Source organism: Strongylocentrotus purpuratus, unplaced genomic scaffold (genome assembly GCF_000002235.5).
Source record: "Strongylocentrotus purpuratus isolate Spur 01 unplaced genomic scaffold, Spur_5.0 spur5_scaffold_21, whole genome shotgun sequence".
Lineage (NCBI taxonomy): Eukaryota > Metazoa > Echinodermata > Echinoidea > Camarodonta > Strongylocentrotidae > Strongylocentrotus > Strongylocentrotus purpuratus.
In genome coordinates this window covers 14,508,475-14,535,572 of record NW_022145607.1, presented here as the reverse complement: position 1 = coordinate 14,535,572, position 27,098 = coordinate 14,508,475, and the positions used below count along the sequence as shown (strand labels likewise).

Below are 27,098 nucleotides of genomic sequence, written 5' to 3'. Positions count from 1 at the left end.
TCCATTTTCTCACTTATCAAAAATCATCAGCATAATATACAACATCTCGCTAACCAAACCTTCTCTTGCACTCTCCGCAACCACATCAATCACACAAAAAATATATATATATCAGGTTACTTCTATGTACCGGGCGGCACTCATTACACCCCCCCCCCCGGTAATTCTGATGTCCTTTTAGGATTGATTTAGAAACCAGGCGCCACAGTACTCCCAAAATAATGGAAATGTACGACTGAGAGAACCTTATTATGAATACGTAGGGCCTACTCAGTCGTACATTACCATTGTATTGGGAATACTACGGTCAGTTTCAGTACAACCATTGAGTCGCAATGTATGGCAACCTATTTATTTTTTGTATTTATTTTGTTTCCTTGTTTTTTCAATAATGAAAATATTAACATTTTGTTTACATTAACAAAGCACATCACTGCAATATAGAAAAATCTGATCAGGCTAACCGTCTTGTATGTTTAATGTTCCAGGACATAATACAATTTACAACAAGAATTCTGTTTTGTGATATCACTAATTCAAATTTGTAATATCAAGAATTCAGTGTGAATTCCAACATTACTGCACATCACTGCAATGTAGACAAATCTGACTAGTTAGGTTAACAGTCTTGTATGTTTAATGTTCCAGAACATAATACAATTCACAACAAGAATTATGTTTTGTGATATCACAGATTCAATTTGTGATATCACTAATTCAAATTTGTAATTTCAATAATTCACTGTGAATTCCAACATTATTTTTGCGCAGAAATTCAACAATAACAATGTTATGACCTCATAGAAGGCACCAATCCTGCCCAAGCAGCAGGAAAAAGATGTTACTTAGGTGGTGTGATTCGGCATGGTTGCAAATTCAAATTACAAAGAGTCAACCCCCTAATCCAGTACGTGCTTCTCACCCTTTCTTAACTCAAGGCCCACTTTGCCACTTATTAATTTGACAGTAAAGCTGAACTCAAGCTGGTTCATTTTTATTCTAAAACAATGTTTTGGCCATCCTCATGGCCCACTGGTTGAGAAGCGCTGCTCAGTTTAACACTGGCGAAGATTCGAGCAGTGAACCTATTGTTCAGGGGGGGGGGGTGATCTACTTGAATAGTGTGACGTCACATATCTACGCCCTGCCCGCTGCTCTAATCCATGCTGTTGAGTTTATTACCATAGCCCTCATATCTCAAGGTTTGTTCAGATATGGCGCAACAAACCCAAACAATTTTAATGTACAAGTCAATGGAATATAAGGCGACCAAAAAAAAAAAAAAAAAATGTTGGCGAGGCAGGAGACAATTTGTTGCCGCCTGACTTCAAAAAGCTTTGGAACAAATAAATTCCTAAAAAGTAAATGCAAAATGATGTCATGAGTTTGTCTGCAAATTTTTTGACAAAGATCCCTTTTATTTGTGATTTAATTCAGGTTCATTAACATAAGTGTGGGGGTTTGTTGCGCTGTATCTATAAACACTTACAATACTGAAGGAATTTTACACATCCTATCCAACAAGCCCTAAAGGCCACCGCACACCTTACGACTGGTCTACGACTGGATTTTGAAAGAAATTATGATAGGATTAGATATAGAATGTTTAGAATGTAAATTCCTACTGATTGAGGTCCCGAATTGTCATGTCAATATCAATATAAAAATTGCAGGGTGTTATGGCCTTTTCAGTTGGAGAAAAGGCCCGATCGGCTGCGAATCGTAGCGACGTCACACAGGCACGACTGGCCACCAACTGGTAACTGGGAGATTTGGCCTTTTCTCTGTCTGAAATACTTCAAATACCATATATTTTCGATAATTATATTGATATAACCATTCTGGACCTCAGTCAGATACAAATTTTCAAATTGAAACTCAATTTCTCTTCAAATTGCAATTTCTTTCAAAATCCAGTCGTAGACCAGTCGTAAGGTGTGCGGTGGCCTTACTCCTAAAGCAACATATGAGACTCCACAGTAAAAATGTCACTTTTCGCTATTCCAGTTATTAATACAGGCATATCATTTCATTTGTCACAGTGTTTATTACAGACCCATGATTGTACTTGTGGACCTACACTGCTTACAACCAGGCCTGCTTACAACTTCCCAATTTTACTGTCTCAGAAACCTGCATCCAAAACTACGTGAAAATTTGCTGTCACACACCAAATTTCAATATCCATAGGATTGCTAAGTGTTCTATGAATGCACAAAAATACATTAATTGATGCAAACCACAATAATTTTCCAATTGAGTCACCAGTTTGATAATTTTCTTGGTGCTATGCAGTTATAAACAATTAAAAATATCTTGTTCTTCATGTAAGGAAAGATAGATAAATAAATAAAATCATAGCAGCAAGCCCAAATGACGATGCATTTACAGATACAGATATTCAAATTGAAGAAATTAACAAAAATATACGAAATAAGTAATATAATTAAATTGGTGTGTCATATAGAATATCAAAAAGATCTTTAAACAAGAGCACCGCAAGTCGGAGCATTATACGCCCGAAGTTTCACCTTTATGCACATCTACACATCAATATCATCCAACCATGCAAGTTTGAGGAAATTTCATTACAAAGTAAATGAGTTATCCACACAAGAATTTTTCAATATTTTTTTAGTAAAATGTGGTTACCATGGCAATGCCTTGTCGTACCCAAGTTATATCACCTTTATGCACATCTACACATCAATATCATCCATCCATGCAAATTTGAAGAAATTTAATTAAAAAGTAAATGAGGAATTATCCGCACAAGAATTTTTCAATTTTTTAGTAAAATGTGGTTACCATGGCAACGCCTTGGCGTACCCAAGTTATATCATCTTTACGCACATCTACACATCAATATCATCCATCCATGCAAGTTTGAAGAAATTTCGTTAAACAATGAATGAGGAGTTATCTACACAAGAATTGGCTAACGGACGGACGGACGGACGTCATACCATAATACGACCCTTCGGCGTATAAAAAGTGTATGTGAAATAATGGTTTATTGGTGTGCTGTTGTAGCACTTACAGTATGTATGTTTTGGACAGTAAAATTACTCAATATTTTAGTTTCAATAAACCAATGATCGTTTTCTTTAAATTGCGTATATTGCATCAGAAATTTATTAACACCATGTATAGTGAATCAAAACATAAACATACACAGTGTAACAACAAAAGTGATAATGAGCATGCATTGGTGTATCCTATACACTGTGAGTAAAAAAAAAGGAACCTAACTTTAGTAGCTTCTTATAAAAATATTATAACATATGAAACCTTGAGATGTATCTAATTGTAAAGAATAACCTTCACTCTGTCTACCGATACCTCATTTATGATGTTTCTGTCACGGATGACTGAGCACTAAGATTTTCAATTTTTGGGGGGTCAAAATCGCCTTGTACCAAGTTTGACCTTAAGCAATGGGTGTGTGTCAAAGGCTTCTAATCACATGTTACTTTGTCTGAAATCGTTTTTAAATGATAAAATATGTTTTGTGTTTCAATTATTCAGAGTTAAGTGATTTTAAGTATCTAGACTTTCACAGGGATTTTATTTTAGGTTTCATTGGCTGTGGATGCACTTTGAACTGCCTACAAACCTCTTATCTTAGAATGTTATCTTGCCACAAAACCATCTGTTTATTGGTCGATTGCACCAACTTAGCTGAATAAGTTATCTAGCTCACAATCTACATTAAATTAATAGTTAACTAACCTAAAAGACTAAAAAAATACAAGGAAGGCCTGTTTAGAACACATATGCTAGTGTTTTGAACTGTGTTTTTACTTCATTTGAAAGAAAGCTTCTTCACTACCAACATTCTGAAGCTGACACACTCAATAAAGAAACTCTTACATACGAGGAATGTTGAGGAAACCAAGATTGTGTCTTAATGACAACAAAGATATCTTAAATATTGCTTGTAATAAGGATATTCTTTCATTTAAAGTTCAAATCAACACCTTTTCTAGTCAAATACACAAAATCAATTTAAAAAGCTTAGCCATTATTTCAAGACTCCAATAACAAATCCATAGTAGCTTTTGACGCACACGTATTGCTTAAGCCCAAACTTGATACAAGGCGATTTTGACAAAGCTTTTTGAAACTCCTGGTGCTCAGTCATCCGTGGCAGGAAAAGTATGAATAAGGTATCAGTAGACAGTAAAGTTACTCTTTACAATGAAATAAATTGCAAGGTTCCATATATGTTATAATATTATCATAAGAAGCTACCGAAGTTGGGTTTCCTTCTTTTTTTTACTCACACTGTATAGGAGAATTAAAAAACAATGTGTGAAGAAGTGGGTAATGGAAGTGCTGTTAAAACATACAGTAGGTATGTTTGATTACATGGAAAAGCTGTTATTTTAAATACGTATATTAATACATATTTTGAGTGGCACTATGCATAGTGGATTGAAACATAAACATAAATAATCGAATGGATAAATCAATATACATGTATAAATCATTAATATTAGTTATGATCATTATATTGGTGTGCCCTATTAAAAACAGATGATTTTAAAAAAATTGTAATTTTCACCTGTAGCAAGTGGATAAAATTTGGTAATTGGGCATGTTTTGTGACATCATTCTTACATCATACAATGGAAAGGGGGGGGGGGGCATACCGAAACTATGTACTGGCAAACATATCAGGGCTTATACCTTTCAAGGGCCTCCTCCCCTCTTGGTACACATCAATACTAAAATGTTTTGGTCAGACCGGAGTTAGCCTGAATTCATGATAAATACTCTTGCAGTGCTAAAACACAACAGACAATGTATGTATACATAAATTTGAAGAACATACTGAAAGATCAATCTAAAATGCCAGCAAACTCCAAATCACTCATTGGGAGTTGAAAACGCTTCAATTTCATATGTGAAGACCCTATGGAGGTATACATGTAGGGGCAGCTAAAGAGACACACAGGCATATATAGTTAGAAAAAAAAACGAGAAATTAATGAAAAGGAGAGAGATGGTTACGCTTAATACTAGGGCCTATTCCTATTGGGCCTAAACTCATTAAAATTATAGTCTACTACATGAAGGAAAGAGAAGAAATGCCAAGAATCTGAGACTTCCCATAACATGACTCTTCTGCAACAGAAAATATCAATCAGTTTGAGGGCTAGTAGTGTAAGCTATATTGTGTGTATACCATAAGCCCGCCCGTGCGCACGGTGCGGTGCATCAGCGCCAAGGGTTACAACATGGTGCCTGTTATCAAGTTGGCCAAACTCTGTGTATAAAGGGCTCTGGAGTGCACTGACAGAAAGTTCTTATGTGGGTGAAACAGGAAGAACACTGAATGACCGATTAAAAGAACACAAAAGGGCCCTCAGATTAAACAATCCAACCCACTCAGCAGTGGCCGGAACACGCCCTCAATACTGGACATAACATTCGCTGGGATGATACACAGATCATAGACTTTGAATCTTATTTCTGGCCAAGGAAGGTCAAAGAGTCTATCTAGATAAAAAGCATTAATCCAGCACTCAATAGGGACACTGGGTACGCATTGTCACCTATCTTCGCTCCAGTGATCGCCAAGACAGCAACTGTGTGACAAATCAGTTGACATGAGGAAGTCTGCAGGAGCAGACGAAAGCTCGCCCCAATCATTTTTAAGTTTGGTAGAAGCGAAATACTTGTATATCAAGAAATCGCTGTGTGTGGCAAACTAAAGAATGAAAAAGTTCACCCGGTGCATTAGAGAATAATTTCCTACTGGTTGCTTTCCATTTTTTTTACCAAGCGATCTCTTTTTGATTTTTCATTCATGACCTTGCTTCTGATGACTTTGAAGTTTCTAATCTTGAAATCAGGATATGCTGCCAAGAACTGGTGAACCTCTCTCTTACCTACAAAAGAAAATGAAAGGGAAAACACATGAAAAAGCATTGAGCAATGTAAACAAAAATAACTAGATTTAAAAAAAACAGAGCGATGATGATGAAACAAAGTTTGATTTTTTGTCCTCTCTAAAGCACAAAATAATTATAATGTACTTCTTTTTTGTTCCAGCAATTTCTAGTCTGTGTATTTCAAAAATGAAACCACTGAAAATATTTCTTCTGGCTCTTCTTGAAATTACACACACAAGGCATGAAAGGCAGTTTGACCACCCTTTGACATTGGATATCCTTAACGATCCTTCTCACAGGCTTTTACCAAAGACTTGGGTCACGTCGCACTCGAAAACACCTGTGTTTTGGCTTGTGCAGCTAATTTTTTTGTAATGGTGTCTGCAATGGGCCAAACACGCTGGGAAAAAAATCTTAATTTAAATTATCAACTGCTCTTAACCATTTTTTTTATGGCTGTCTTCAAAGGGGGCCGTGCGAGGGGAAATTTGTTTTAAAAAGAAGTTAAAGTTGCGATTGTTTTGTTTTTGTCAATGATGAAAAGAAAGAAGACAAGAACTAAGGCTGACATAATACAGAACAAGGCGGTTCACGAACCACGAGTCTCGCCCGATTTCGTGGTCAATAGAACGTGGAAAATTTTACCCCCCAAAAAAGGATTTTAAACAATTAGCATTTTGAGCCCTAGATTCCTTTGACCCCATCCTCCTACAGATCTGCTTACATACATGTACAACTTGACACTCAAACTGCATATACATGTATGTATGCATTTGAATAAATTTGCATAAATTAACCTAATTAATGAATTTCAAAATTCTGTGTACAACTTTTCAACCCTGCACCTAGCCCTATGAGATAAAACAATCAGAATCAAAATCGGTCGAGAAATGAGGGAGAAGAAGCATGTTTTGTGAATTATGAATAAATTTACATAAGCTATAATTACTGGAGTAAAATTTCAAAATTATGTGTACAAGTTTTGTGTAGCCAACGAAGCTCTACCAAATAAAACAATTATAATGAGAATTAGGTCAAGAAATGAAGAAGCATTTTTTGTGAATTTGAATAAATTTGCATAAATTAACATAATTAATGAATTTCAAAATTCTGTGTAGAAGTTTTGAACCCTGCACCTAGCCCTATGAGATAAAACAATCAGAATCAAAATCGGTCGAGAAATGAGGGAGAAGCATTTTTTGTGAATTATGAATAAATTTACATAAATTATGATATTTAATGAATGGAGTAAAATTTCACAATTCTGTGTACAAGTTTTGTGTAGCCATCTAAGCTCTATCAATTAAAACAATCAGATTCAAAATCGGTCAAGAAATGAAGGAGAAGAAGCATTTTTTGTGAATTTGAATAAATTTACGTAAATTAGCATAATTAATGAATTTCAAAATTCTGTGTAGAATTTTTGAACCCCGCACCTAGCCCTATGAGATAAAACAATCAGAATCAAAATCGGTCCAGAAATGAGGGAGAAGAAGCCTAATTTAACATTTTGTACACACACAGACACACAGACAGACAGACACACAGACACACGTACGGAGCCCGTTTCATAGTTTCAAAATGTGTAAAAAAATTGTGTATAAAGCCAATGAAAATTTGTCCAGGTTGTGACATCAAGGAGTTGCCAATTTAAGAGTATGACAATAAGTTGAAGTTGTACATGAAAAAGTTCATTGACCCTTGACTATAATGGACTTCAGAAAAGGATAATATTCTTTACATAACATTCATATGAAACTATAACACTACTGAGCTCTCCTACCTGAAGTTATGGAAGAAACCAAAACTTCAACATTTCCATAATGTCTGTACAGTACATACAGTATATGTACAGTATATATTGTGTATACAGGACACTGGCCTGAAACTTTAACCAAAACTTTAACTAAGTTTAAAAGATTATAAAATCCCTATTCCTTGACAAAACGCAGAGCATGGGGGTGCATATGAAAGAGGACACTCTACTGAATCATTTGAATTAGGTTTCAAGACAATTGGTCACAGGGTATTGGAATTATAGACATCTGAACTTAACCATGCAAACTTTAACCTGCAACAGACACTGGCCTGAAACTTTAATCAAAACTTAACCAAGTCTAAAAGGTTATAAAATCCCTATTCCTGGACGAAACACAGAGTATGGGGATGCATATACAAGAGAACACTCTACCAAATCATTTGAATCCAGTTTCAAGACCATTGGTTGCACGGTATTGGAATTCAAGCCATAGGAATTTGACCAATCAAACTTAAACCTGAAATGTTGACAACGCCGCCGTCGCCGCCGCCGGAAATAGTGACGCCTATGGTCTCGCTTCTGCTTCGCTTTTTAAAGGATTTTCTAGACTGACATATGAAAATAAAATGAGGAATGAAACTTAAAGGTATTGCGCAGTGTTGGTAAAAGACGAAGGGGTAAAAAAATAGATTTCCTTCACTTTCTTATTTTTTGATACACTTATGAGGGTAGAACACAACTCCGTAAAAGTTCACTCTGAAATGCCTCCATTTTCGAGAAATCACATGTTTAGTGTTGATTTTTGGGATTTATCGGGTACCCGATGAATACGGCTAATTCGCTTGATGCTGAATATCTCACGGATAAAAGTGTTTCTGATCTTACAAATCACAGGTAAGGTTCTTTTTATGTTGATACATCTCAAAATAAAGAAAAGTTGGGAATTTTTGAAGGAGAACACTGTTTTTAAAGGGGAAAACAGATTTGTCTGGCCGGACAGATATCGTCGAATGTACTTGTCCTTTTACAGCTTCCAAGGCTATTTGAAGAAAATTGATAATCGATTTGGTCTTAGATCATCTAGATGCACCAAGAAAAACACATTTAATCAAAATCCGTGACCTTGGCCAACACTGTGTATTACTTTTAATAGGTTGGCAATTACTAGGAATGATGGAAATATAGAAAGAGAAGATAAATTATGGAAAACAAAGAAAAACTTATAAAAGAAAAAAGGAAAAGAGAGAAATCCAGACACAAAGAGTACTACAAGACGAATGGAAAATTGCAATGATTGAAGATAAACAAAAAAAGAAATATGCATTGCCAAAAGAAAGAGTGATGGGAAAACAAAGGAATACATCAAGAAAGGGACGATAAAATGAAGGACAACCAAGAAATTACATCAAGCAAGCATTTATGATGGGAAAACAAAGAAATACATCATCAAAATGAAGATGATGGATTGAAGGAAAAACAAATCACTCTATCCTCTTCCTTTCATCAATGTAATTCTTTATTTTTTCTCCAATCAGTGCAATTTTCCATTAGGCCTATAATATTCTCTGTGTCTGTAATTCTCTCTTTTTATTTTTTCATCTTTAAGTTATTCTTTGTTTCCCAATTCGGCCAACTTGAAATTCCAATATGTATAGTGCTAACAACTTTCAAAAATGTATAACTTTCTTATTGTTTGTCCGATTTTGTTCAAACTTTCACCAATCTGCTTCTCTGAAATTTCTTTTTTGTTTTAGAACTTGCCATATGGGTTGGATTCCCCTTTAAATGACTGTAGACCACTATCCTTGATGTTGCAACCATATAGATATGCATTAGAGTCAAATAATTCTCTAAGGCTTTGCAGTTAAATGAAAACAAGATGGTTCTCGAACCACGAGTCTCGCCCGATTTCGTGGTCAATAAAACGTGGAAAATTTCACCCCCAAAAAAGGATTTTGAACAATTAGCATTTTGAGACCTAGATGCCTTCTAAAGACCCCATCCTCCTACAGATCTGCTTACATACATGTACAACTTGACACTCAAACTGCATATATATGCATATTCATGCGCATGTACATGTAAATGCATGCAAGTACATTGCATATATATGCACATGTATGCATATTTATGCATAATTATGCATAAAGTTGTATGTAAGCATATCTGTATGCACCATATATGTTCCTATACCCAAGGGTCATTAATTACCACCAAGTTTGATCCAAATTGATGGCAGACTTTACAAATGAGCAATTAAAAGTTGTCCAGGTTGTGACATCAAGGAGTTGCCTATTTAAGAGTTTAATAAGTTAAAGTTGTACATGAAAATGCTGAAGTTCATTGACCCTTGACCTTTGACCTTTAACAGTGGTTACCTCACAGTCTTAACTGCAGACTGCAAAAGGGTAACCATCCTACAAAACATTGTCACCAGTAAATAATCCTAGTTGAAGTTGTACATGAAAATGCAAACATTATGCAAAGTTCATTGACCTTTGACCTTTAACTCTAATGGACTTCAGAAAAGGGTAATATTGTTTACACATAACATTCATATGAAACTATAACACTACTGAAATTTCCTACCTGAAGTTATGGAAGAAACCAAAACTTCAACATTTCCATAATGTCTGTCCAGTACATACAGTACACAGTATATGTACAGTATGTATATTGTGTATACACGACACTCCTGAAACTTTAACCAAAACTTTAACTATGTTTAAAAGATTATAAAATTCCTATTCCTTGACAAAACGCAGAGCATGGGGGTGCATATGAAAGAAGACACTCTACTGAATCATTTAAATTAGGTTTCAAGACAATTGGTCACACGGTATTGAAATTATAGACATCTGAACTTAACCATGCAAACTTTAACCTGCAACAGACACTGGCCTGAAACTTTAACCAAAACTTAACCAAGTTTAAATGGTTATAAAATCCCTATTCCTGGACGAAACACAGAGTATGGGGATGGATATGAAAGAGAACACTCTACCGAATCATTTGAATCCAGTTTCAAGACCATTGGTGGCACGGTATTGGAATTCAAGCCATAGGAATTTGACCAAGCAAACTTTAACCTGAAATGTTGACAACGCCGCCGTCGCCGGAAATAGCGACGCCTATGTCCCGCATCTGCTTCGCAGGCGAGACAAAAATCAGGAACAAGAGGTCAAACTACTCATTTACATCATAAGCATTTTATGTTTTACAATTGCAAGGGTTCTAAGCTCTCCAGAAAAACAAAGAGCCCTGGGAAGTTTATGACATTCCTTCTACTTTATATCTCTTTTCACTTTAAAAAGTCCTTGCATGTACCCTTTTGTGAATAGCACGACACATACCAGGTAACTTCTTTCTCGTATCTCTTAGCAGGTACTGCTCGAAGTAGTTGCATACCAATTTTTTGGAGGAAGTTTCCCAGTGGGTGTACCCCCGACCTATAAAGAAAAGAGAAATAGAAAGAAAATCGATGAGGGAAATATAATTTATATCAGAGCAAAATATATATTTTTTGTTTTCAATATTTGCCAGCATCATAACCATGGCAGATCTGAAGTTCCCTATTACGAGGGTATCATAGATAAACGAACAATGCACCAGCCAAACGTCATTAGGGAGCTTCCAATTTGATACCAGACTGATAATTCGGGCCATGTGCACATGTATTGATTTTGTAAGGAATAAGTGCTCCAAATCCAAGACAAGTAAAGTGGCTAACAAACATTGCAGTTGGCAAAATAATGTTAGGTGTACTGCCAATTTTGAATCATCTGTCAAGACTACAAACAAAAAACAAAAAAGTGAATTGGTAAATAATGTTATGCATAATATGTGTCCTGCGTAAAGTGAAGATCTTTGGTTCCTTTTAAAAATAACATACATGTATGTACTAAGACATACCTGAATACGCAATATGGTCCTTTTCCTCCTCCTGCTTCGTCCCTTCTTCCTCCTGATTCATCCCTCCTTCCTCCTGATTCATCCCTCCTTCCTCCTCCTGATTCATCACTCCTTCCTCCTCCTGATTCATCACTCCTTCCTCCTCCTGATTCATCCCTCCTTCCTCCTCCTGATTCATCCCTCCTTCCTCCTCCTGATTCATCCCTCCTACAAACAAGTACAATAAGCATAGAAGCAAAAGATAAGGAGCAGCATGTAAGATGGGGTAAAGACAAGGTGAGAGAAAGCAGTGACAATGTATTAAACCTTCCAGGTACCCCCTTGATGCTTTGCGGAACAAGTCTGCATCGCGAAAACTCGCGGCGACGTTTCACGACTTTTTTCTTTTGGGTCTAGCGCATCTGTTTTGAACAACATTGCAACGCCCAGGTAGGTGGTTCTGAAGTTACACATAAGTTTATACATGCACGTTAACCAAAAATGGCTAAAAAGCATGATTTCATGCAGGATTTCAATACAAATTGTGCTTTCAGCCAAAACTCATAAATGTATGATTATTTTTGCTTCTAACGATTAAAATTAATTGATAACATGCTGTTTATGATCGCACAAGTGTAGCCGACAATTTTCATCGAAAAACAATAACAGACAAAAAGGTCAAAAACATAAGAAATTAATTTTGATATCATGTTTTTGAAGTATATTTGCTAAGAACACTAAAAAGAGTAACTATACCACAAATTAGTATATTTGGAACTTTATTTATTGATTAGGAGCAAAAAGTCTGATTCCATGCATAAATTACACATAAATTAGCATAATTAATAAACATTATTCTTCACAAAACGGATGACGTGCATTCCAATTCCTCGTCGCGATCGTGCAGTCGACGGCCCAGATCTCAAGGAGGCATGGAGCCCCCCCCCGATATCATCTACCAAATTAGCCAGGCCTAATTCGGGTTAAGGGGAAATATAAAATTTCCCCCTAATTCGGGTTAGGGGGAAATATAATATTTTCCCCTAATTGGGTTAAGGGGAAATATAATATTTTCCCCTAAGTCGGATTAAGGGGAAATATAATATTTTCCCAAAGATGTACATGTACAGTATGTATGTGCATATATATATATACACATGTAAATACAGTTAAATTTGCATGCCTAAGTCAAATCCCTTGGGACCACAGAAATCTGAGAAATTCTACTTCTAAGAGGTAAACTAGACATGAATTCGTCACTTGAGATGAATTAGGTGATCCGCCATGATTTTAATAGATGACGCAGGAAGTTACGATGTAATTGAGAAAAAAAAATTGCAACAAAAATAGCAGCAAAAATCTTGAATATGAAGTTTGGAAATGATTAAAGACTTAAGAGATGATTTTTTTTAGAATAATTCATTTGCCATAGGCTTTGTACACAAATTTTGAAGTGCAATATTTCAATAAATGATAAACGTCTGGAAATGAGAATAAACAAATATGAATGTCTTTAATAACCCAGTACAGCTCTGGAAACTTGGGCATGATTGGTAACGTTATGTATTTATTATGATTTTTTTTTGATAATTAACTTGTCATAGGCTTTGTACACAAACTTTAAAGTGCAATGTGTTAACAAATGATAAACGTTTTGAGACGATACTAACAAATATGAAAGAATTATTAAATGCAAAACTTATTTAAATTGCCCACCAAAAAACAAAAAAACAAAATCCTTCAGCGGATTCGAACCCGGGCCACAAAGACGAGAGTCGAGTGTCAACACCAATATACCACGGCGCTTCCACATAGACATAACACGTATATCTGAAAAAGTCTATGACCGATTCTGAATTCACACGTTAATTCGAATTTTTTCACCATGATCCCATAATCTAAATCAAAAATAACATTTCTCGTAGCGTACAGTCTCAGCTACAACATATCAAATTTTGGTATAAACAACTGAGAAAAGTAAAAAGAAAGACTATGCAAATTGTGACTTAGAAAAAAAAATCACCCTCCATAGACATAACACGTACATGTTGCAGATTCGGACTTTTCACCTTTAATCAAAAATTTGACCATGATCCCATCATGTAAATGAAAAATAAATGTCACGTTACTTGTAGATAACATTCTCAGCTACAACATATTGAAATTTGGGACAGTCAAAAGAACATTGTCAAATGTAATGTAAAAAATCAAAAATCAATTTTCTTACTTCAGATGGCAATATGATGATGTCACAACATCCGGTGACCCAAAATGATGCATGAAATGGAATCTACAACTCATGCCCTTTCAGAATATGAAATAAAAATGGAGGTCACATGGCATTCTGAAAAGTTACAGCGAATTCAAAATTTGCCTTTTTTTTACAATTTTTTCAATTTTTGGCATATTTTCGCGCGCGCGGATTTTGAGGTTTAGCGCGCGCATATTACGTTATTATAGGTCAAGAAGGACTGGAAATTAGTTAAAATTGTTGACAATAGTATTAGGAACCCAAAACATGTAAAAAAACGGCGTTTCCACGTTCCGTACGTGCTACACGCGAAAAAACGCGCGCGCAGACGCGCACGCGCTGAATTTTTTTAAATGCTCAAAATGGCCTGAAACGTATAGTAAACTCAAAATAAATTCATTTGGAGCATTTTTCAATTTTGACGCGCGTGCATGCGCGTAGGTTGAAGAGTTGAACCTTGACCTGAAGTTAATGTATGCCAAATTTGGTCAAAAAATAACGTTCCGTTAGGAAGATATGGTCAATAAGAAGATTTTACAAAATGGCGCCTAGATGACGTCACGGATGGGTGATCACAATGAAAACAGATGACCCGTCAAGATTTTATGATGGGACATTATTTTTTGTTTTCAATATTTGCCAGCATCATAACCATGGCAGATCTGAAGTTCCCTATTACGAGGGTATCATAGATAAACGAACAATGCACCAGCCAAACGTCATTAGGGAGCTTCCAATTTGATACCAGACTGATAATTCGGGCCATGTGCACATGTATTGATTTTGTAAGGAATAAGTGCTCCAAACAAGTCAACACAGAGAACCAAGGGATGCCTGAACAAGTCAACACAGCGGACCAAGGGATGCCTGAACAAGTTAACACAGAGAACCAAGCGATGCCTGAACAAGTCAACACAGAGAACCAAGGGATGCCTGAACAAGTCAACACAGAGAACCAAGGGATGCCTGAACAAGTCAACACAGAGAACCAAGGGATGCCTGAACAAGTCAACACAGCAGACCAAGGGATGCCTGAACAAGTCAACACAGATAACCAAGGGATGCCTGAACTAGTCAACACAGAGAACCAAGGGATGCCTGAACAAGTCAACACAGAGAACCAAGGGATGCCTGAACTAGTCAACACAGAGAACCAAGCGATGCCTGAACAAGTCAACACAGAGAACCAAGGGATGCCTGAACAAGTCAACACAGATAACCAAGGGATGCCTGAACAAGTTAACACAGAGAACCAAGGGATGCCTGAACAAGTTAACGCAGAGGAACCAGAGGTGCCTCAAGGAATATATACACAGGAACAAGAGATGTCTCAGCAAGTATACACAGAGGGCAGCTCACCTTACACATATGACCAATCAGATGATGATTCAGACTATGTTCCAGATTCCTATTCAGAATCTGAATCTGAAACTGATGATTTTCCTGCAGATGTAGTCTGTAATAAGATTGGTAAGAGAAAGATCCAGTCCCATGAAAGAGCTTTAAAATCAAAGAGACCAGGCATTGAAATTTCCAATTGGTCTAAAGCAGGCATTGCATGTAAAGAGAGGATGCCTCAGCAAGTAATCATACAGGACCGAGAGATGCCTGAACAAGTAAACACAGCGGAACAAGAGATGCCTGAGCAAGTAAACACAGAGGACCAAGGGATTCCTGAACAAGTAAACACAGCGGAACAAGAGATGCCTGAACAAGTAAACACACAGGACCAAGAGATGCATGAACAAGTAAACACACAGGACCAAGAGATGCGTGAACAAGTAAACACACAGGACCAAGAGATACCTACATGTAGGCCAGTAAACATACCAGGTCAAGGTTCTCTTGCATGTGGTACATACAAGAAACCTTACCGTTATTGCATATTCTGCAAAAGAATGTGGTCAAAGCTACGGAATCACATAGAGAAAAAGCACAAAGATCACAAGAGAGTTTGCCAGGCCTTGAAAATGAGAAAGAAGGAAAGGGATTTAGTATTTGATGCATTCAGAAAAGAGGGCATATTGGAACTGAACAAGATAAGATTGAGGAAAAATCCAGATAATCCAGTGCTTGAGAGAGAAAGGAGGAATGATTCAAAGACAAAGGGTAAACTGGTCATTTGTCATCTGTGCAAAGCATTCATAGAAAAACGTTACAAAAAAGTGAATTGGTAAATAATGTTATGCATAATATGTGTCCTGCGTAAAGTGAAGATCTTTGGTTCCTTTTAAAAATAACATACATGTATGTACTAAGACATACCTGAATACGCAATATGGTCCTTTTCCTCCTCCTGCTTCGTCCCTTCTTCCTCCTGATTCATCCCTCCTTCCTCCTGATTCATCCCTCCTTCCTCCTCCTGATTCATCACTCCTTCCTCCTCCTGATTCATCACTCCTTCCTCCTCCTGATTCATCCCTCCTTCCTCCTCCTGATTCATCCCTCCTTCCTCCTCCTGATTCATTACAAATGAAAGAATTTTGAATCCATATATTGTATTTCAAATAATGTTAGAAAGATCGGAGATAATTACTTGATTAGAAAACAACTAGATATTGGCACTCTATAATACTTGGATTGGATTAGATTGGATCCTTAAATTTCTGTGAGGATTATTCTTCCACTTACATATTTTCAAATGCCCTAAATTTTCATGACTTTCCCAAGCAGCAAACTCCAAATTTCTATGACCATTTCATGTGTATCAATGCAATACTGCATGTAGCTAGCTCCCCTCAGAACTAGAGTGTATTAGGCCTGGGAATATTTGAATATTTGAATTATTTAAATAGCTCACTATAGTACTAATCAGAAATCAAATACCACAATTTCTACTATTCAAATATATTTGTTTAACAATGAATACCGTAGTGATTTCATATATGAATATATGTTAATAGTTATTAAAAAAAAATAAAAACATCAAAAGTAATATATCACAGAAAATAAATCAGACAAAAGAGCCACATAGTGATATAATATTTGTCTTGCATTTTGCAGCTCGACATGAGTCTGTGGGGGCATATCGGTCATGGCCAACCTTCGACCACTTCACTGGGTGTTGCACTTTGGGCTCATACCACAAATATTTGGACTATTCAAATACTTTTTCCATAAATATTTGAATAGCAAATTTGGTATTCATTCCCAGGCCTAGAGTGTACATGTACATGTATGTCGTCAGTCATACACACTTATACTTAGTTGTGAGGGGAGCTTGCTAGTATCAGTACTACAAGTACACAAAATAATAAAATACATGTAATAGAAGGGCTGGTCAGGGAAGTGTAATTGTGGAATATGATACAAACTGATCTGACATGAAAGCATACATTTTTTTTTTTAATTCCCTCTGTTAATTATACAAATAAATATAAGGTTAGAATATTAAATAATATCTTGAACAAATGATTTTCCCCCAACTTTCCAGAAGTATTAATGAATTCCATGACTTTCATTGACATTTTGCTGTTTGAAAAAGTATTTCAAATTCCCTGACCCATAATTAAGAACCCTGTTCTGTTTATAAAAAAAAAGTTTTTAAAGAAAAATGTAATCTAATTCATTCTTGTTTAGAGAACCATACATTTGAGCTACATGTATCTATTATTTTATATATAGTATATTATTCAGTGTTTAGGTGAGAGATTACTCATCTTTAAAGACAACCTCTCAACTATTTCTACCTATCCCCCTTCCTGGGTTAGTTGGGATCTGTTGACTTTTTAAAGGGTTAGACGACATCTATGATAATTGCACACCCATTTCATACTTGTTTTTTCTTGCTGCCAAAGTTGGTGTGGTTGACATCCATCATAGAGAACATCATAAACCACAAATCTGGATTTAATTCATCGGAGATCAATCAACATGCCAGCATTTGATGCTTCTTTATAACTAATATAATCATATTTCTTAATTTGGACAGAAATTAAATTCTTAAAGGTAATACAGTGTTGGTCAAGGTCATGGATTTGGTGGAAATGTTTTCCTTGGTCCATCTAGATGACCTAAGACCAAATTGATTCCTAATTTTCTTCAAATAGCATTGGAAGCTAGAAAAGGACAACTACAGTCGGCGATATCTGTCCGGCCAGACAAATTTGTTTTTCCCTTTAAAAACAGTGTTGTCCTTTGAAAATTTCCCAACTTTCCTTTATTTTGTGATGTATCAACATGAATAGAACCTTACCTGTGAAAGTGTCGTGATATCTGTTTGTAAAGTCTTTGTAATGATAAGCCTGAACAAAGACTAGCCAATGTTTATGTTATTGTGTCATGACCTATGAGTCATACCCAGGTCAGGACACAGGGAGTGTGTTGTTTGGTTCTTTCAACATGGAACCACATATTAAAGACTTACACGCGTGGCGAGCGATTTCATTGGCCACGAGAAATGTCATGTACGCTGACGCCGTCCAACTCCCTTGTGAAACCGTTTCGCCTAATGCAAACTACGCGTGCTCGAGGGGCAAGCGAACACCAAAGTGGTCGTCTTTCCCGCAGCACCCAATTTCAAACATGGCCGTCCGAACTCTTCCGAGCGACGCACACACACAGACGCACGATATAGAAATCAAACCGTGTGCATAGGAATCGCCAGCTCGCTATCCCCGCTCGAGCTGTCTCAGCGATCAGCTCACATTACGTACGCACGAAAGAAACGTGCACATTGCGCAATATCGCAATCTGTGTATGTTTCTTGTGTTGTCAATTGCATCTTAAAAAAGCAAAGAAAATATACTACATTGTTACCGCACAGTTATTTTTTTTCACATTCTAATAATATACTGTATAAGCTATAAATTAGTTAGTAGATTTATAATCTGGATTCTTATAGAGGGTCTAGTTATAGTATACTACTGAATTGAACAGCTGTTGTACTCGGCCGCGCTTTATACTACCAAACGTAAACAAGACCGAAAATTACTGCTGCATGCTGTATGCTGCAACCTGCGATCGCGATTGCACGTCTACTTTCATGTGCGGTGTAAATTTTGGTGTTTGTCTTTATCGAGATCTCGTCACCGGTAATTGTTTTATTATATATCCGATCGTCTCTAGAGGCTTTATTAGAACGTTAAGTTTGAATTATATTTGCTATCTTGCGCACAAAGCTTGGTCTTTGATGTATTTTTGCAATGCAGTGACACTCGACCTGCTGACACTCGCTGCAGTGACACTGACAGGGACACTGACCTGCTGACACTCGCTGCAGTGACACTGACAGGGACACTGACCTGCTGACACTCGCTGCAGTGATACTGACAGCCCTGGACACTTTGATTTTGAAACTGAAAATTTGACTTGAGCAAATTTAGAGTGTCAGGACAGATCAGACAGACTGTTTTGCAGGTCTGATACTGACACTGACAGTGCAGTGACATGATATGACTGAGAATGGTGCGCATACGCACGTACAGAAACTGGACACCCGCGCACGTACAATTCCGCTCGGTAAACAGCTTCGTGACCGTACTTGTGTGTCGCCATCTGCGGCTGAAATTAATCAGGAAATCCCCTGCGTGACTGCCTTTAAATAGTTGCTACTACCAAGCTTACAAATGACTGTCTGAGCCTCATCATTACATTATAACAGTAAGATCAGAAACAATTTTATCCATGAGATATTCAACATCAAGCGAATTAGCCGTATTTATCGAGTACCAGATAAATAACCAAAATCAACACTAAACACGCGATTTCTCGAAAATACAGGCATTTCAGAGCGATTTTTTTTTGGCGGGGGTGCGTTCTACCCTCATAAGTGTATCCAAAAACTATAAAATTAAGGAAATCTAATTTTACCTCTTCGACTTTTACCAACACGGTGCAATACCTTTAAAACACTTACCACAGATTCTTCCCTCTGTACTTGAAGAAATATCTGAATCCGGTTTCTTCAAATCTTTCTCTTTCTTCTGCCTCTGCTTTATCTATTAATTCCCCATGGTAATGGAGTAAAAACTCCCCACTATGAAAGTTTTTTGTAGTGAAAACAGCTCTACCTGCAGAGTACAAGAGATAACAATAAATAATGCACTGTTTTTGAAGATGGTATTACAAAGCCAAACTACATGGATTCTCGACTGAGCGCAGTTAAAATGTATGCCTCTGCTATTGCCAGATCTAAAATATATTACACATTTAACTACTAAAATTTTCAAAAACTTAAATCATCTAATCAGATCATCATCACTTCCATAAGCCTATATGAGCCAAGATTGAAATTGATCCGTCAAACGGTTCTTTAGTTATCGCGAGAACGTAGACCTCTGTCACCTTTGACCTTAATACCCCCAAAACTAATCAGATCATTATCCCTCCTACATTTGTATATGCCTCCTATCAATTCATTTCATTATCTAACCATCAAAAAATATACAAAACAAAATAGAAAATTTACACTGACAGACACATGATCAAAATTAAAGTGAAGGTTCGGAGACCCTGGAAAAAGCAAAGCTTACAAAAAGGGGCCACCAAAGTAATGCATAATCACTATTAAAAGGTACAAATTATTCAACAAAAAGAAAATACAATTCAGACTACTTATCCTGATATTGGACACATTGGACACTTAAAATAATCTTGAAGGATGTTAATTCATGAAAAAAGGAGCCTTTCGAAATCACTTATATCTGCACTGGATACCTTACCCTTTCCTGGTAGAATTTTGACACAAAACCCCTTTCTGTCCTTTTCTGTGTAATCTTCTGGGCGGTTGGTATCTGCAGGCTCTCTCAGTCGTCGAGACATTCTTGTCTAGGATAGCGAAGGCAAACAAAACAAAACAAGGAGATTACTGTAATGTGTCTTTCCTATCTTTCCTACTTGCATGTACTCCACCCCGAGATCAAAGATCAAAGATGATTTGATAGTGTGAAATCAATCAAGCATAACAGTACAAATTTCATTGAAATCAGATGGAAAATAACAAAGTTACAGCAATTTGAAATTTGTATTATTTCAAAAAACAATGAATGAGGCTGTGTCCAAAAGTGATGATGTCACAAGCCCGCTTTTTCTTTTGTATTTTATCATATGGAAATCTAAAATATTTCAAATGTCAAACATGGTTTGGCTCCTCATGGAATGTGGAAAGTCATCCTTACTGTAATTTATTCTGATACAAGGGAGCAATTCTTTGTGTACATGTACATCTATAAATGAAATATTGCAAAATTCATATTATAAACTAGATGAATTTGACTGCGCGCAGTCGACGGGTATGCCTCCGCCCTCCCGCACAAATACTTAAGTATTGCCATAATCCTTCATATTTATAGTAACATTTGCTTATCTTATACATGTACCTTGAGTTAGGGCGTAAACTGTTAAATTTACCATTTTACCTTTACCTTTGACCCAAAATTAAGTTTGATGGAATTCTGTCCAATACTTCTTGAGTTAGGGCAGAAACAGTGAAATTTCGGAGTTTGACCTTGATCTTTGACCTTTGACCTTAAGCGGATTTCACCCAAAATGAATTATCTGCATCTCGTAGTGTACATTTGGATTAAGTATGATCAAAATCTGCCCAGGGGTTCTCGAGATATCGTGATAAAAAGATTTTTCACACAAATTTCATTGACCTTTGACCCTCGACCTTGGGCAGATTTCACCCAAAATCTAGTCAGTTCAACTACACCTCATGGTGCACACTTGGGCCAAGTATGATCGAAATCCGGCCATAAGTTAATGAGATATTGCGATAACGAGACTTTTCAGGCGCAGTCGACGGGTATGCCTCCGCCCTCCCGCACAAATACTTAAGTATTGCCATAATCCTTCATATTTATAGTAACATTTGCTTATCTTATACATGTACCTTGAGTTAGGGCGTAAACTGTTAAATTTACCATTTTACCTTTACCTTTGACCCAAAATTAAGTTTGATGGAATTCTGTCCAATACTTCTTGAGTTAGGGCAGAAACAGTGAAATTTCGGAGTTTGACCTTGATCTTTGACCTTTGACCTTAAGCGGATTTCACCCAAAATGAATTATCTGCATCTCGTAGTGTACATTTGGATTAAGTATGATCAAAATCTGCCCAGGGGTTCTCGAGATATCGTGATAAAAAGATTTTTCACACAAATTTCATTGACCTTTGACCCTCGACCTTGGGCAGATTTCACCCAAAATCTAGTCAGTTCAACTACACCTCATGGTGCACACTTGGGCCAAGTATGATCGAAATCCGGCCATAAGTTAATGAGATATTGCGATAACGAGACTTTTCAGGCCAAGTTCATTGACCTTTGACCTTTGACCCTAGGCAGATTTCATCCAAAATCTAATCAGTTCATCTACATCTCATAGTGTACATCTGGGACAAATATGATCAAAATCCGTCAAAGGGTTCTCCAGATATCGCGTTAACGAGACTTTTCAGGCAAAGTTCATTGATCTTTGACCTTTGACCTTAGGCGGATTTCATCCAAAATCTAATCAGTTCATTTACATCTCATGATGTACATCTGGGACAAATATGATCAAAATCCATCAAAGGGTTCTCCAGATATCGCGTTAACGAGATCATCAGTTGAGAACCTCCCTCAAAGTATAGGAACTGGAAACTGACTTTTGGTGGAATTATATTGACCATTAGATTTTGAATTGATTTATTTCGTGATCAAATTTATTATACATGTAGTCTAGTTGCTGCAGACCCTTGTACTGCATGTGTGTACTCCAGGTATGTGATGTAATGACATTTTGTCACAAATTACGATCATGTACATATTCATTCTTGCTACATGACACATTGGCGCTAGTGCACTTTCGCACCGGGTGCCTAAAATCCAAATAAAACCACAAAGTACTAATCAAGAACCCACCTCAGTGTCTCTCTGAGGCTGTTGTCCCGTCCTTTCCTCAAAATCATGAATTTTCCGTAAAAATTCACCGCCGTACACTGCACTCACTGTACGGGCGCTGGCGCTTCGGCATTCACTTCTCGCTCGCACAGATCTGTGCGAGCGAGAAGTGAATGCCAAAGTGCCAGTACAGTGAGTGCAGTGTACGGCGGCGAATTTTACGTAAAATTCACAATTTTGAGGAAAGGACGGGACATCAGCCTCAGAGAGACACTGAAACAGGTTTTTGATTACTTTGTGGTTTACTTTTGATGTTATATCATTAAATTAGGCGCCCGGTGCGAAAGTGCACTAGCGCCGACACATTTTATACATCAGCTCTTGTGTAGATTAGTAATCATAGACCATAATACGGAGATTGCCAAAAAAAGTAAACTGAGCCTGACACACAGGCTACAAAGTAGTTAGTATTTTGTGCATTATTTGAATCTTAGATGACTGTTAGCTTTCAAATTTCACAGACATGTCCAACATAACTAGCCTGAGGTTCATGTAAGGTTTTGCTGGATTTGGGGAGGTCTGCAAAAGGGACACCCTACCTTTAATGAAATTTTCACTGTTTTGCATAAGTTTAGTTTTACTCTATAAACCCTTTGCACGCAAATGTTGCAAAATTGCACATTTGTACACTCAAATTCAACAATCGTAATAATTACTTTTCTCCATCACATTTTCACTAGTTAGAGAAGAAAAAAATGGCCTGAGTGCTGAAGTAACATCTACATGTATAACATAATATCCAGTATTATTGGTGCAAAGTTATAAAAACAGAGAAATAAATGGGGGCGAGTTTCATTTTCAAGCTCCACCCTAATTTTGTGGGCAGGCCATTCTCCTATGTCAGCGAGATACATGCATGTAGATGGAAATAAATTTACCAAACTACAATGTTCTGCTTTGATGCTTTTTGACTTTCCTCATTTGATAATCTTTAAACAAAATGTGTATAATTATTCATATCACAGGAAACAAGACAAATACGACTGCGTCTCCTATATGCCTCCGCCCTAAGCTACCCTAAAGGCAATATAGGAAATCGATGAAATTATTACAATGAGACATACTATCACCAAGTTTCCACCCTATATCTCTAGTTGTTCTCGAGATATCGCAATAGCAAGGCTAAAACCTATAATTTCTGAAATTGACCTTTGTGACCTTTGACCCCAATATCAAATCCGATCATCTTCCTATGGTAATTCACACTATCACCAAGTTTGAGCCTTGTAACTCCAGTGATTTTTGAGATATCGCGATGACAAGGCTAATATCTAGGATTTCAGAAATTAACCTCTGTGACCTTTGAACTTGAACATAGTTACTCCAAAATCTAATCAGATTGTCTTCCTATGGTGGTATATACTATCAAGTTTGAAGTTCATATCTCAATTACATGTAGTTCTTGAGATATCGCGATAACGAGGCTAACACCTGGAATTTCATAAGTCGACCTCTGTGACCTTTGACCTAGTTACTCCAAAATCTAATCAGATCGTCTTCCTATGGTGGTATATACTATCATCAAGTTTGAAGTTCATATCTCAATAAGTTCTTGAGATATCGTGATAACGAGGCTAACACCTGGAATTTCATAAGACGACCTCTGTGACCTTTGACCTAGTTGCTCCATAATCTAATCAGATCGTCTTCCTATGGTGATACATACTATCATCAAGTTTGAAGTTCATACCTCTGGTTGTTCTTGAGATATCGCGATAACGAGAAAGCATGACGGACGGACGTACATGTAGGACGGACAACCCGAAAACATGATGCCTCCGGCACCACCTTCGGTGGCAGAGGCATACAAATAATATTTTCTGTATGGGGGTACTTTTCCTTCGTCAATTCCAAATTTAAATTTTGTATTGAACCCAATGGTAATTTACAAATGTACATTGACAAGTCTCATGTTACTGCATTCTTCCACTCTGAGTTTATATACATGTACGTGTACATCCCGAAAGAAATTTCAGGTTTCATATTGTGTTTTATAATCTAGCTGTTTTGATTTTTGTAGATTACTTGAAAAGCTTCATTTCTTTTTCATCTATTTACACCATAAACTCAGTGTGGAAGAATTCATGTAACATGAGACTTGTCAACATTCTACTAACACAAATATCATTACATGGGGCAAGATGAATTTTCAAAGAAAGTTTAGGAGTTTTAGAAGGTGAAGAAAGAAAATAATAAACATATATTGTAAAAATTACATGTATAATGACAGTTAACATACTCTCTGTATGTAAAGGAGCGAATCTGCATCTCGTTCGAACGAGTGAATGGACTTTCACTCGTAATTGAGCTGTAAACCACTCATGTTTGAGTGGCCATGACGATGTTCTCAGTCCCTCAAAAAGCGAGCCAAATCATTGCTCAAAAACGTAAAACGAGTTAAACTGGATTATTCTCACTCGTTTATAACGAGCAAAAGGGAGAGCTAAGTAACATTCTTTCGTAACTAAGCGAGCCCATGGTTTATTTAGTCAAAGACTAGTCCACAAATACTAATTTTTTTTTTCAAACTACATTTATGTAATCAGGTAAAAAAAAATTGTTGCCAATTTGAGGAGTGAAAGCTGATTAATTTAGACCTCAGGAAAGTTCTATACCTCTGTGGGTTAGAAGTAGTTGCGACTGATTCAAATCAAACTCAAGTTTCGATAGATCTTAATTGTGTACTTAAGAGATAATGGGCTGTATGCATAAAAAGTAGCAATTGCTTGTGCTAGCCTTTTACTTGAATCCGTATGCATAAACATAAACAATTGCTTGCAAGCAAATGCTTTTGCTAGCAAGCACAAGCAATTGCTTAATGTCCACAAGCAATTGCTTAAAGATCAAGCATTGCTTAAAAACGTATGCATAAAACGAACCTTTTGCTTGTTCTGATAAGCAATTGCTTACGTTTTTTTAAGCTCCGTCATAGCAGCTTGAGCTCTTGCTTAATCGGGACGTTCGCGGTTAAGCATCATGTTTATGCTCGTTAGAGAAAGACCAAAGTTGTACAGGAGTAGAATAAATCGAGAAGAAATTGCTCCCGAGACCTATCGGAAACTATTCCGTTTCGACAAAGAGAACGTTGAGTGGTTAGCACACAGGTTCATACCTGAACATGATGAAAAACGGGTGTGTGTATTTGGGTGTGCGCTTGTGTGTGCATGTATCGGTGTTTTTTTTTCATTTTGTTCTGAAATATGTCATCCTGGAATGTTATACTGCCATGTCAGGAAAGGCTACCCCACACGCATGACATTTGAATACACTACTAGTATGCGAAACCCGCCTTTGTTCTCCCATGAATGATGTTCGAACCGGCGTGACGTCGCTAATGTTGAGATCGTAAGCAATTGCTTGCTGGAGGCAAGCAAAAGGTTTGAGCACAAGCAAAATGTTATGCATACGGATTTAAGCAATTGCTTGAGCTTGATCTTTTGCTTGACAAGCAATTGCTTGTGCTTGAAGCAATTGCTTGCAAGCAATTGCTACTTTTTATGCATACGGCCCAATGAGATCAATTTAGATTTGAGTTTGATTTGAATTGATTGCAACTCTTTGTAAGATGGACCCCTGGCTTGTTACTTTGGTCCTTGCGCAAAAGCACAAAATTTACAATGCAATGCGCAAATGATACTTAGATGGCGTCATGAAAATATAAGTCCATACTTTGATGATCTCATAAAGAGGTACTTGTGTTATTAAAGTCAATGTACATGTGTGATGACAGGGCATCATACCATCAGAAACCTTACAGATTTTTGTCCTTCATATAATATACAGGTAGTGTATTTTGACAACAAAAAACAGCCTACCATATCCATAAAAATCTGTTGGTGAACTTTCCATGGCAATACATTTTGTGAAATTTTCCAGCTTTTTTATGATGTGCAAGTATTGCAACTAAAATTCAGCCTTCACTACTGTAGCATGTAAATGAAACAGAATGGGCAGCAGGGAGTTGTTGTATGAATTTCCATCCCTTTTTATGGTAAATACCCAAGGAGCGCTTAATTACTCTCCCACAAAGTGATTAAGGAGAGTTGTACATGTACATGTAGGAGAGCTATCGCTCTCACTGACTCACTCCCCATTGTAATCCAGTCCCTTGTGAAAGATTTCAAAATTTTCAGTTGAAGCAAATAATTACAACATTGATGAGGTCCCCCAGTGATGAGGTACTAAGTGGAGTAAGTGTAAATGGACTAATGTTAAAATGCTCACCTGCCTTCCAATTTGTGCCTCTGTCATCTTTTCTGGTCTTTCGGCTGAAAGTAAAATATGTACCGGTATGTAAAATGCAAGTTGAATAGGCACTAATTCCTGGTTGTACATGTATACAACATTTTTTTTTTAAAGCAAGTCACAATGAGACAACGCCTGTAATTACATGTACTACCACGATTTCCAATT

The 27,098-nt window shown here is 36.9% G+C and overlaps 1 protein-coding gene and 1 long non-coding RNA gene across 3 annotated transcripts in view; both read right to left on the bottom strand.

The window, feature by feature from the left end:
* Nucleotides 1-454: 454 nt before the first annotated feature.
* The window catches only part of LOC105442287 (N-lysine methyltransferase KMT5A-like), a 39,142-nt gene continuing 12,498 nt past the window's right edge, over nucleotides 455-27,098 (bottom strand). The window contains exons 3-6 of one of the 2 annotated variants that reach the window (XM_030995031.1): nucleotides 26,910-26,953; nucleotides 20,464-20,569; nucleotides 19,659-19,812; nucleotides 455-5,897 (exon numbers count right to left, since the gene is read on the bottom strand). In XM_030995031.1, coding sequence (XP_030850891.1) covers nucleotides 5,894-5,897; nucleotides 19,659-19,812; nucleotides 20,464-20,569; nucleotides 26,910-26,953 — 308 coding nt within the window. In that variant the 3' untranslated portion in view covers nucleotides 455-5,893. Of the gene's footprint in view, nucleotides 5,898-16,218; nucleotides 16,260-19,658; nucleotides 19,813-20,463; nucleotides 20,570-26,909; nucleotides 26,954-27,098 lie in introns of those variants that run through there. The other variant, XM_011674221.2, reaches the window with a different exon arrangement.
* Nucleotides 17,805-19,652, bottom strand: LOC115928164. Its single transcript, XR_004065927.1, has 2 exons — nucleotides 19,004-19,652; nucleotides 17,805-18,962 (listed from the first exon to the last, which is right to left on the bottom strand). It is a non-coding gene; the product is annotated as an uncharacterized LOC115928164 (long non-coding RNA).